Here is a 13147-nt window from a genome sequence, read left to right as displayed (position 1 = left end):
ACAGAAGGGCGATAAATTACCCAGGATGCCTGCAGAGAACTCTCTAATCCACTCTTTCAATTTTCACTCTCACCTGTGAGAAAGCCTGAAACTGTATGCCAATGGGTTGTTAATAATGTGCTCTGGAAGGAAACAAGTTGAAATTGTTCCCCAAACTGCAAATCAAGAGACAAAGTATGTGTGTCTACTACTGTTGAATGAAATTATATATCAGAACAAAAGACCGTGTCTGCAGTACAGGACTAAAGTATGCTTTCATGTGTCCTATAAAACCTGTGGCTCTGGGCAGCACACAGCCCTGCAGTGCTTATATTTATACTCCCAGAAGAATATCCTAACATTGATGTAGCTAACGGAAGCCTCGGAAAGGAAGTTAGTGATATGAAATTTAAAATAATTGTTTTTAAATTTGCAGTTTCCAGATTGGGTTTCTACTGTGCCTGCCAAACATTCTCCTTCTTTTTCTGTGGGTTAGCTACACAAATATGGATTTCATTTGTTTATTAATAGAAGGAAGTGGTGATTCAGCCACTTTGTATAGATGCCCTAGTTTTCCTATCTCGACTCTCCTTGCACAGAGCACTGTAGGATGTGACAGATCAAAAACCAGGAGGAAGGGAGAGTACGATGGGGCTGCTATTAGGAAGAGCAAGCCCCTTGCCTCTCTGGTCTGCAGCCCCTGGAGCTCCAGACTCATGCTCACCTCAGTCCCTGCCCAGCTCCTGCTGCTCCATTTTTGTCCTTTTCCTGAATCTAAATGCGGGTTCTGGGCAGTAGAAATGCTATCACTAAATGCTTTCCTTCTTTTTTTAACATATTTTTATTGATTTCAGAGAGGAAGAAAGAGGGAGAGAGAGAGAGATAGAAAGACCAATGATGAGAGAGAATCACTGATCGGCTGCCTCTGCAGGCCCCACACTGGGAATCAAGCCCACAAACCCAGGCATGTGCCCTAATGGGGAATTGAACCATGATCTCCTGGTTCATAGGTTGATGCTCAACCACTGAGCCATGCTGGCCAGGCTAAATGCTTTCTTTGACATAGGTCCAAATTTTCCCCCAAGTGTGATGAAACTCAACTGTGGCAAGTAGGAGAGACACTCTTGCTGCTTCTTTCTCTCAAAAGTTTGCAGGTCTGTGTTTATTTGCTACCGAAAGATCAAATGGAAGCATTCTAGAGTTTAGTGCTGCCCACATGCACTTATGAGCCACATGCCGCAAGCATGTTACTCTACTTCTCTGAGCCCCATTTACAGCTGGTGAGTGAAATACAGCAATACTATCAGCCCTACCTACTTCACAGGCCGTAGCATCAAATGATCTAGATAAAATGGCTTTGATCTCTAACTTCCAATTAAATGTACTGTGTAATTAATAGCAGGGATGCTATTAATTCAAGTGGAAAATGTTTATTTACACATCACAGGCAAAGTTATATGGCTAAGCACATGGAATATGAAAGCTGACTCAAGAAACGGGTTAAAGGAGGGAGTATTTCCAGAGAGGGGAGAAGACAGCAATAAAAGACAAGCGTGAGAGTATGCCTGAGCGTGCGACAGGGATCTGAAAAGCACAGCTCAGAGAGGTGCTTATTTGAAAACATCATCAGGATGGTTTTGTGCCAACAAAGCTCATTTTTGTTGCCTGGTTGTTTGGTCAAATACTAGTCTAGATGTTGCTGTGAAGATATTTTATAAATGTGATTGACATTTACAATCAGTTGACTTTAAGTAAAGCTGATCATACTGGATAAAGTGGGTGGGCTTTGTCTAATCAGTTGAAGGCCTTAAGAGCAAAAATTGAGGTTTCCCAGAGAAGAAATAATTTGGCTTCAAACCATAACATAAAAAAGCCCTGCCTCAGTTTCCAGTCTGCTGGCCTGCCCTACAGATTGACTGACCAGCCTCCAAAATTACGTGAGCCAATTCCCTAAAATAAATCTCTCTCTCTATATATATATTGCTATTGTATTAGTTCTGTTTTTCTGGAGAGCCTGACGGATACAAACACTAAGGTCATTTTTGTTGGAAAATCCAGAGTCTTCTTCTCAGTCTTCAAATTCCTGCCATTTTGCAGGAATATCTACACTCCAACCATGCCAGCAATACAGTGTAGAGGAAATATAGCCAAGCAGTCATTTTAGGTCACAATGAGAAGAATTTGGTATCTTTCAAAGTCAATAAATATCTCTACTTACTTATCTTACCAATAACTTAAAATATTCAACACTGAAATCTTTGTCCCCCACAAAAGGCTCCTTTTTTTTGTTTTGTTTTTTTTGAATAGCTGACCCTACAGTGTTCTATGCTGTCTCACTTCTCCTCTGGCTCATTCCTTATATCCATTCTAGAAATCCTAGAACTCCTCCTTGGTAACTTTGTCAGATGAAGCCCATCAATGCATGCCTTTAACCCAGCCCAGACTTTCTTCAGGTTTCCTGAGAATCACTCTCAAACCACTCATTCTAACTAGGTTCCCATTTATTGCTTATCAGTTGCCCATAACTGTTTTCTCTTAGAATTGAAAATTAAAAGTGCTAAGTCTGGCATTCAAGGCTCTCCACGTGGAATCCAGAGCAACCCTCCCATGATAACTTCTACTCTCAAATGGCTCATTGCTCCCCCCCACCTCCCCCCGCCACCCTCTTCCTCTCACTGATCCAATTTTTTTTCCATCTTTCAAGTCTCAACTCAAGTCCCAATTTTCCTAGCCATTCATATGCTTAATAAAACTTCCTCTTTCTGAACTAGTGCTGTGACTATCTGGCATTCATTTGGCATTTAAATATAAAGTGACTGGTATTATTAATAAATAGCAAACATAGGTGAAGACTTTTCTTTTCAAGCAGATAAAAAGCTGTCTGAGAAAGACTATATTTTAAAAAATAATTTAAGGAATGAAAGAAGAGAGGGAGGGAGAAACTAAACAGGAAACCTCCCTTTGTGCTTATAGGTATCCTCCATGCAAATGTTCTACGTCCTACTTGACACTGTGGGAATAATCAAAAGAGACATTTTAATAAAATGTGTTGTCCTGAGGACACATGGGTTTCCCAGCTGTGGTTGATGTGTGTCATATCCATTTCACCTACCTTAGGGAAAACAGTTGATAGGTGTAGACCACAGCCAGGGAACAAAGCAAGTCAATTAATGCCCACCGTCTGCTCTGGACAGCAGCACCAAGGCCTTTTTTATTAGTGAACACAGTGGACACTTTCCAGTCTTTATCCCATTTGCCATTTTACTGTACCTGACACTGTTTTAGTACTCTTTTCATTTTGAGACTTTTCCTTTGTGTCTCCCATGACAATAGTGTGTCTTAATTCTCCATCCACCTCTCCACACACTCCATCTCAGTCTTCTTGAAGAGTTCCAATTCTCCCATCTGTTTCTCAAAGGGTAAACTCCTGGGGAAGCGGGGTGTCTCATTTTCATGAGCTGAGTAGCCTGATCTGCTTTAATCACTGCAACCACCAGCTATACTGTGACTATTCCTAAAGCTCTCATTCCAGCTCACACCTCTCCCCCAAGGGAAATACCAACATAATCAACTGGCTACTAGATGCTTCTATCTGGATGTCCCATATGCATCTAAAACTCAGTAACTCCACATCAGGCCTCAGCATCATCCCCTACGCAAACCTGCTCTCCTTCACTATTTTCTATCCCAGTGGCCCACTCTATAACTCCCCAGAGCAAGACCTAAAGGTTACCCCAACTTCCCCCTCCTTTACCCCTATATCTAGTCACACATTTATGTCATTTCTACCTCATTAATACCACCTGAATATATACTATTTTCTACATTTCTCTAGGCCATTTTATTTCTAAATAACTGCAACAATACCCTAATATCTCTCTCTTCCTTTGTCCTCTTCCTGTCCTTTAGCAAGAGTTCTCTTCCTCAAATGTTTGTCTGACCATGCCACCCCTTCTGAAATCCTTCAGACTCTGCACACTTTCAGGATAATTAGTTAATAAGGCATATAATTTCCTTTGCAGCCTCATCCTCCTCTGATCTCTACTCTTTCTATTTACATCCCAATGTCCTCCTTGAACTTTACATTTCAACCTTATTTAATAAGCAGTTTCCCAAAATGCCATTCTTTCCTGTGTCTCAAAGGCTTTGAAAATGCCAGCCTCCTTGAAAACACTGCGCTACTTAGATTCTTCACTTTGACCACGCTTGGGCTTACCTCAGTCCAGAGGCATCCCTGATCCCCTCCCCATCCAAACATGGATTATTTACTCCTCTACTGTTCTCCCGTTGCTCCTCGGCATATCCTGAGCATACATACTTCTCACATAATATTGCTTTGTTTTTGTTTTATTCTCACTGGACTCTAAGGTCCTTGAAGACAGTGACTATGTCTTACTTGCTATTTTATCTACATCATATATAGCAGAGGTCGTGGCACATACGAGGCACTTATGAGTTTGATGAATAAATAAGTGAATGAACAGGCACAATATTTTAAATAACTATATGAATTAATTATTAGTAAGGAGTCTCTTCTGCCACTATATCCTATGAGTCCATCCTTTATTCACTTCCTTGACCTTACAGAAATACTTTATAATAAAATATTCTGTAGAAATAAAAGCTAGGGACATACATTTTTTTTTTTAGACTGAAAATATTAGCAAGTAAGAAAACAAGAAAAAGGTTGTATTTCATTTAACCCTAAACAAATCTTAGGAAAACATGAGGACTTGTGAAAATAAAAGGTGCATTAAAAATACCATTCACAGTCTTCACTGTCAATGCTAACCAGAAAACAGACCGACCAAGGGACAAGAAGCATCTTGCTTAAGACCACCCACAAGTCAGCCGCAGAACCAGGATGGGCCTGGCTGGTCTGTCCACCACATATCACAATATCACGCCTGGCCTGTCAGTCCTGAGCCGAGACCTGACACCTCCCCTGCACTGGGTCTGCTCAGCACCACCCATAAGAGTGCTGTGCCTCTGGCAGGCAGGGCAGCAGTTCCCAGGCTCATAGGCAGTGGCCTGGAGGGTGCTGGGCCTCATGGTGGGAGCCCCGCAGCCCTGCCTGCAGCCTGTAATCATCAGTGGGGCCCTGGGAGGCTCAGGCTCATACTCTGTGGTTAGTGTCCACAGTAGCTGGGGCTGACCCCAGCTGCCACTGAGACAAGGTGAAAAATTAATAAATAAAGCCAACTTTTAACAAGCCAAAACAATTATTCATAGCAACTAAAAAAAAAAAAAAAAACACACCCATAAGAACATTTAGGTAACTTGAGACACTTTAGATTCCACAGCTTGATGTCTCTTTAATTCCACCAAAGCAAGAACTAAAGTTCATTTAATAACTAAAGGAGGAAATTCTTTCTATATTATAGTCCAGGGCCCAATTCAGACTAAACAGGTCACATTTAGTTAACTTGGGCTAAATGTAGGCCAACTTCATGGTGCTCACATGATCAGAAATTAAACAGGGGCCACTCTTGTGTAAGAGGAAATCATAACATTTAAGTAGCTGGTTTGGAAGAATATGGAACTGAGTCTTCTCTACAATCAGGTGCTATGGAAGATTATTAAATGCTTAGCCATTCATGAAGACACCAGGATATACCCTTAAATCACTCACTTGACCTTGATCAAAATATTAACATTTAAAAAATATATCTAAACTACTTACCTCACAAATCTATGGAAGTCATATAATTACTTCCCTAATTTATCCCAGGAACTAATATATCCAGGCAGCCCCAGGAACTCAGCAAAGTGACAAAGTCAAACAGGAAAAAGTGATATGACACCCCACTGGTTTATAGACTGGATATTAGAAAGTATGCAGGTGGCCAATCAGCAACCAACAACGAAGATTTTAAATCTGAGAGGTTCCTTTTGAATAATTCTAACTGCCTTGTGCTCTCTATTGTTTTTTTTTATTATTATTATTTTTTAATCTACAAAGAAACACTCTTCTAGCTCTCTTATTTCCTCTACCAAGTTTCCGTGGGACAGAGAGGATTCACCCTTAAGCTCTCCCTTTTTTGTTTGACCATTTTTCCCACCATGAGAATGGCAGTTGCTCACTCTTCAAACCTCATAAAAGTGACTCTAAAAGTTTTTGTAATTTTTTTTCACAAAGCGATTTATTACTAAAAATTAAACTTTCACCTGAAACCATTGGGCATATGAGGTAAGATAAATAACCAGAATTATTTCTAGTTGAGAAAGTCACCCTGGACCCAATGCAAAGTAATGAAGTCATTCAGTGGCATGAAAAAAATGTAAGAAGGAAGAGAAGGCCATAGCAGTGTCTGTGGGTGCTTTAACGAAGTGCTTAAAGATAGGAAGCCTTCATTGTCATTGAGGTTAAAAAGTAACAGTGGGTGCCTAAGGGTCATGGCCTGGCATTAATACCTTATTCTTCTTACAAACCACCCCCAACTTCTATGCTGCTCTTTTAAAATCTCTTCCCTTTTTTTATTTCTTTTTCTGTTCAAGGTTTCTAATGATAATAGTTTTGATGAAGTGTTTCTTCTCTGAAATGTTACAATAAGACAAAGGTCACATTATTACCCAAGTGACATACCTATGACATCCCTCTGGGGATTTCTGGTTCTGTCTATTTCTTCAGGAATTAGTTCCAGACAGGGCAGCAGACACTGGCTGGTGACCAAATGTGTTTACTTTTCTTCTGAGCTCACAGCTACATTTCTCTCCTTCCCGTGCTTTTAGGTGTGAAAATGTCACTTGACTCTTGCCAAAGAAATGTGGTCAGAAGTGATATAAACCATAAAATGTTTAACTTCCTCTGATCCTCCATTCTCTTTCCTTATTTATGTTATCTGATGGCTGTATGTCTATGACCCGGGTAACCTTAGAACACACATATGAGAAAGACAGCAGACACTCCATGAGTCTGGGTCCCTGCAAGAAGTATTGCCCCTCGCCATGTATAAGAAATAAATTTCTATTGTGGTAAGCCACTAACATGTCAGGAGGTGTCTGTTATAACAGCAAACATTATTCTAAAACAGATGGCATCCAGAAATAGGCCACAAGAAAAAATAATTTTGCAAAGAAAAATATTGTCAATATTTTGTGTCTATTTTCTCCTCTTCTTTTTTTTTAAATGTAGCACTCTTATTTATTTCATTTTGTAGTTCTTTACCCATTATCTTTGCCCCATCAGAAATTCAAAAGTTCTGCATAATCTGGCACAAAATCTACATAAACAACGTCAGAGGAAACATTAAAGCAAATTGCCTGAACACAGCTCCCTCTTCAAACGTGGTAGCTTGAACCACTCAAAACAGAAGGCATGAAAAGGCACTGGGGAACCTATTCTATGTAAGAAGTATAGCTATATCCTCTTTTTCTACCTATCGTTCCAGGAGACAAACTGGTGTGCAGGGTTCCAAAATGAACTACTCCTCTGTGACAGTCTAAGGCCATTCTGCTATAACTCTGTCCCCAAATAGCCTTTAAACACAAGTTAATTCTCCAGGTTTGTCTTGTTAGTTTCTTTGGTTTGTTATGGTAACTACATCTGACTTTATCTAGCCATCCTGGTATTTTGTAGCAAAATTGCTTACTACAAAATTGCTCACTTCATCAACAATAATACCCCATTATTAAGAAAAAGTAAGTTACCACACATTCAAAAGCACATTTTTGAGCCTAAATAGAAATTAAAATATTTTAGTAATTGAAGCAACTAAAGGAAAATTGGCTGAAAAACTTCATGATAATTTTAAATTCTGTTTTCTTTTTTGTGTGTATGATAATTTCTTCTTTTTTTCTTTTTTGAAAAATACATGTTTATTTATTTCATAGAGGAAAGAGGAGGGAGAGAGATAGAAAGATCAAGAAGAGAGAGAATCATTGATCGGCTGCCTCCTGCACGCCCCCTACTGGGTATCAAGCCTAAAACCGGGCCATGTGCCCTGACCAGGAATTGAACTGTGACCTCTTGGTTCATAGGTCAATGCTCAATCACTGAGCTACACCTTCTGGGCTATATTCTGTTTTCTTGACTGAAGAGCCAAAGCTCACACCTCCACACTATTTACTTCATTACATGAGAATTAGATGATTGATACGTTTTTCTCGAGTAACTGGCAGTATGAAAGAGCACATACAAGATGTAAGATCTACTGACAACTAAGAAAAGCTTAACATGAACCATAGATGGTAGGATAAGGTACAAAAAAGATACCTGTAAAGAAAGTGAGAGCACTTAAACCTTATGTGCCTAAAAAAATCTTGTTGAAATCTAGGTGGAGATGAGCTTTGAAGAGAAATAGGCCTGGGTTCAGATTCAGGTTCTTCCACCTGCTAAATGTGAGCCCATGGGCAAATTGCTTAACTTACCCAACCCTCAGTTTTCTCCTGTGCAAATGGGTACAATCACTGAGCTGGTATGAAAATTGGTGTGTAAAGTGACATGTGGTAAGTAATTTCTATAAATTGTAGTTATTAGTATACCTGTAAAATATTTACCATTGACTTAAAAGACATACTGTTTTCTTCAATATGAAGTAAAGATAGCAGAGTTTCTCTTGTAAAAGTTCCACAGGGATTTATTTTCCTAATTCATCTACCACATTGGCAGAAATAGCATTGTTAAGTTTAACTTGGCTAAGTACACTTCATTCATCTGTCAATAAGATTCTGGGCTTCCAAACCAGTTGGCAATTTCTGAAGCTGGATGGAGCAGAACAGGCTGCACAACAGTGTCATATTCACCTCAGAGGTTTATGCTACCAACAATAACATCATATCTCTGTCAATCAAGCACCATTACAGGGCTTGATAAACGGATACAAATAAAAAAAGCCACTTAAAACAGGTCACCTGACTCTTCTGGCTACAAGTACAGGACTTGTTTGATTCTGTTACCTGTGAATATTAGAATGGCTCCTTTTTGGACAGAAGGACAGAAAATCTTCCTACCCCATTGACTCTAAAAAAGGTCAAAACTAGTGAAAATTTTGCTACATTTGAAAACCCTGGAGTCATTTTGTAAATTTAATCATGTTCTTTGCTTCTTACTGAAACATGAGTCTATTTTATCCAAAATAGAGGGATACCATTTCAAGCCCTTTGGAATCAGGTAACACAATGGCTGGGCAAATCATTTCAGCAAACACATTTGTGATATCCGAGCTAGGTGCTCAAAGCACTTGCATAAGTTCCTTTAGAAAAATGTTTTAATACATGTTACCTTTATGAGAAAGCAAACAAGAAAAAGTATCTGATAGTAACATCTACACTAATAAAAGAGAAACATGCAAATTGACCATCACTTTGCTATGCCCACCAGCCAATCAGGACTGAGTATGCAAAGTAACCCAAAAAATATGGTGGCCCCGCCCCCCAGCTGCTCTGGGCCTCTGGGCAGCACGCATGCAAGCACGGAGTCGCTGGGCAGGGCGGGACGTCTGCTATGAGGGGGAGGGCCAGGGGCAAAAGGCGGGGGGCGGAGGGAGCTACAGGAGCAGCGCTCCACCCGGAGCGAAGACTGAAGATGGCGGCCAGCAGGAAGGCCTGGGTCCTGGGTGCCAGAGGAAAACCGGTGCCGGCAGCCAGGGGAAGGAAGGCCTATTGCATGAATCTCTTCATGCAACGGGCCTCTAGTAAGTCTATAATAATAAAAGTGTAATATGCAAACCGACCAAATGGCCAAACAGCGGAACGACTGTCTGGACGACCTTCCGGACGAAGTGGGGCTACTAGGGCCAGTTGAGGCAGCCAGGGCTGCGAGGGACGGCTGAGGCAGCCAGGGTTGCAAAGGCCTACTCTTGCACGAATTTCGTGCATCGGGCCTCTAGTTACATAATAATAAAATTGCTTCTTTGCAACCATTTACAGCATCATATTCACCTCAGGGGTTTATGCTACCAACAATAACATCATATCTTTATGTTAAAATGGATAAGGCTAAATAATATACTGAACAGCTTATAAAGAGTCAATTGATTTGTGGAATATAACTGAAGTTGTATTTCAACTTTTAAATTATAAATGATACCAATATGCAAGATTTAAAAAAAAAATGACAAAAGAAATGCTTGTGTGTGATATAGCCAAATTTTCCAAACTATATCAATGAAGACTAAATTAAATTTTATAATCAAGGTGGGGTTTTGTTGTTGTTGTTATTATTGTGTGTAATTTTACTTGAGAGTATTAGTTCAGGAGGGCAATGAAAAATAATGATTCTCAGAGAGAAAAGAAATCTGCCATTGTTACTCAGGCCAACTAATCTACCATGCATTTGTTTATTAACAAATATTAGAGTGCCCTTTTGCACTATTGAGCACTACTGAAAGTGAATGACAAGAAAATGCACATCAGGACAATCAAGTTATATTTCAGTACAAGTCACAAGACCACCGAAGCTCATGGCTAGAAGGAAGTGGGAGGGATTTGCTTGACTCGGGTTCCGTGCCAAGGATAGCTCATCAGAAATAACTATTTGACTTCTCAGACTACCTTTGGGCTTTCCATTTAATCTACAGAATGGACGCATGGACAATTGCAATTAAAACGGCAGCGTAAGTGTTGATATTCTATCCAATTTCTTATTTGTGGAGATAGCTAAATTACTTTTAAAACACAAAACTAGGAAAATAAAATTCTCTAAAAATAAAATTATAGAAACTTTCAAATTTCAGTTTATGATGAAATGGAAAGAAAAACAGACATAAAATTAAATAATGCTAAAAATAGGAGGGGTATGGTCAGTGCAAGTTACAACTGTCAATAATTGGATTTACATCTAAATACACATAAAATTAATTGATCTATTTAATCATAATAATGCCACTGTTCATTAACTTTTATTCAGATGCAAGAAACATAATGGAAATATTTTATAAAGCCACTTACATAGTCTAAAGCAAAATTTGATGAAAAGCAAATATTTCTTGAAAATCATATATGGGAGGTTTAGGAATTAGAGGCTCAAGAGGGTTTCATTACAAAATATTTAACCCATAAGGGCCCACATGATATGGGGTCCCAAGTGCTATGGCAAGACTCCAATGTATTAGTAAAGATAGCATAAAGAATATATATTGATTTATATTGGTTTTCCCCTTTTCCACTATCAATGGTTTTTCATTTTGTAAAATGTGAGCAACCTGAATTATCTTTTAGTCAGTATGAAAACTCATGATTATATTTTATTTCTTGGATTTGCTTCAATTTGCTAAACACAATATAACTTCTTTAAAATGCAGTTGAGATGGGGCAGTATTAATGCTTGTTTATAGATTACCTTTTTACATTTTTTGGTTATGCTTTCATTTGTATAACTAGAGGCCCGGTGCACAAAAATTTGTGCACTGGGGGGAGGGTGGTGTCCCTCAGCCCAGCCTGTGCCCTCTCACAGTCCGGGAGCCCTCAAGGGATGTCCACAGGGAGTGGGCCTATGCTGTAGTCTTCCCTCCCTCTGCAGGAGGCAACCAGGCCAATCAGGGGAAGGCGCTTCCCCCATCACCCCACTCGGCCCTCGCAGCCTCCACGCCCGCCCTCGGCCCTCACAGCTGCTGTGCCCTCGCAGCCGCCACAGCTTTGTCTGGAAGGACATGTTTGTCCAGGAGGACATTCGGCTGTCCGGTCTAATTAGCATATTATGCTTTAATTACTATAGATTATTTATATCAAGAATTATCATTTGACCCATGCCCTGCCAAACCTATGTACCAACGATTCCTGTTGGTACAATTCGTAAGGACTCAGGATAGTGTGGTAAGCAGAAAGCATTTCAAATTAGACATATCTTGTCGAATTGCAGTTTTGCAAACCCTCTGTGGCTGTGCAGTTTTGACCCTCAATTTCCTCACTAAACAATGGGAATGGCAACATCCAAGGGTGGTTGGGAGACAAAATGAAATCATTAAATGCCTAGAATATGGCCTGCCATCTATTAGAGGGTTAAAATGTATTATTTATCAGTTTTTTTATATAATAAAAGGAAGAAAAATTGAAATCTGTAGATAAAGAACCTGGACTGACAGCCCCAAGAAAGCAAGAACTATGTGTCTGCTAAAATTGTGAAGGGCCAAAGAGGAAACAGTAGAATCCTGAAAATCATCATAAGGCAGAAACGAGCTTTAACTACCTCTTGGCCTGCCTAATACTTACAGCCACAAAAAAGAAGCCTTGAACACTCTATTCTGGCTGTAATCTCCACAGTTTCCTCTGGGTAGTAGGTTTGTTTCTAGTTTTCAAGACAGAGGCTTAAATAAGAAGCCAAAGAATCAAGCTCCTAGGCCTGGGGCATGCCATCTGCCCAGCATTAAGAAAGAACCGAAAGTCAGTTACAGAAGCACAGTCATTTCCAACATGATTTATGTTCCATCCTTGAATGTGGCAGGAAGACTGCAAAAGATATTTGGAAGCCAATGCTTCCTCTGAATAAAGTAAACGAGTATATGCTAAGCCCCTCTCCCGGACCGTGCTGGCCTGTGAGATAGGTTGCCAATGTGGAGTCCGTGAACCCTGGAGCAAAGTGGCTGTTTGGGGATGAGAAAATAGCTGGAGGCCAATGATCATCGCTACCGTAAACGACCAGCGCACAGTACAAACACTGAGGTCAGACAGCAGATAGCCAGGATATTACTCAAAAACACATCTAGCTCAAAGCTGACAAGATAATCTGTTCCTGTGGGTGCAAAGCAGACTGGAATGCTGGCGCTATGACCTACTCAAGGAAAGAAAAAAGAAAGTGCAACTCTCCAAGGGCTCCATATCATGCTTTCCGCGCAGGCAGAAGTCCAGCGGACTTCAAAAGGAGTGATGCCTACGGGGGAGCACTGGACCAAGCCCACGGGGGGTATCACTTCCGCGATCATGTTGCCATCCACATTTGGTGGACTGGCAAATGCAAATACTTCAGACACAAGTTTCAACAGAGGAAAAAAAGAAGTGTGAAAGAGCTTGGAGATTTGCTTGCAGAAAAACTCCAAATTCCAGGAAAAGCATTTACTATCAGGAACTTCATAAGTTATTTCAACAGTCCCAAGAGAGCCATTGTTTATGATGGCATTAAGATGAAAAGTTTTTCTAGCTGACACATATTGCACTCCAACATATCACACGATCACAAAACAGTGTACTTCAAAAATAACTTCCCAAAGTTAAGTACTCTTAACCAGTCAGC

At 40.1% G+C, this 13147-nt stretch overlaps 1 protein-coding gene across 1 annotated transcript in view; it reads right to left on the bottom strand.

The window, feature by feature from the left end:
• The window catches only part of COL25A1 (collagen type XXV alpha 1 chain), a 481927-nt gene that overhangs the window by 196746 nt on the left and 272034 nt on the right, over window positions 1–13147 (bottom strand). Inside the window, exon 4 of the mRNA XM_054722987.1 lies at window positions 9606–9609. Within this exon, the coding sequence (XP_054578962.1) occupies window positions 9606–9609 (4 nt within the window). The remainder of the gene's footprint in view (window positions 1–9605; window positions 9610–13147) is intronic.

The sequence above is a fragment of the Eptesicus fuscus genome, chromosome 2, assembly GCF_027574615.1.
Source record: "Eptesicus fuscus isolate TK198812 chromosome 2, DD_ASM_mEF_20220401, whole genome shotgun sequence".
NCBI lineage: Eukaryota > Metazoa > Chordata > Mammalia > Chiroptera > Vespertilionidae > Eptesicus > Eptesicus fuscus.
Note: the sequence above shows the minus strand (reverse complement) of the source record. Positions and strands in the feature narration are given on the sequence as shown.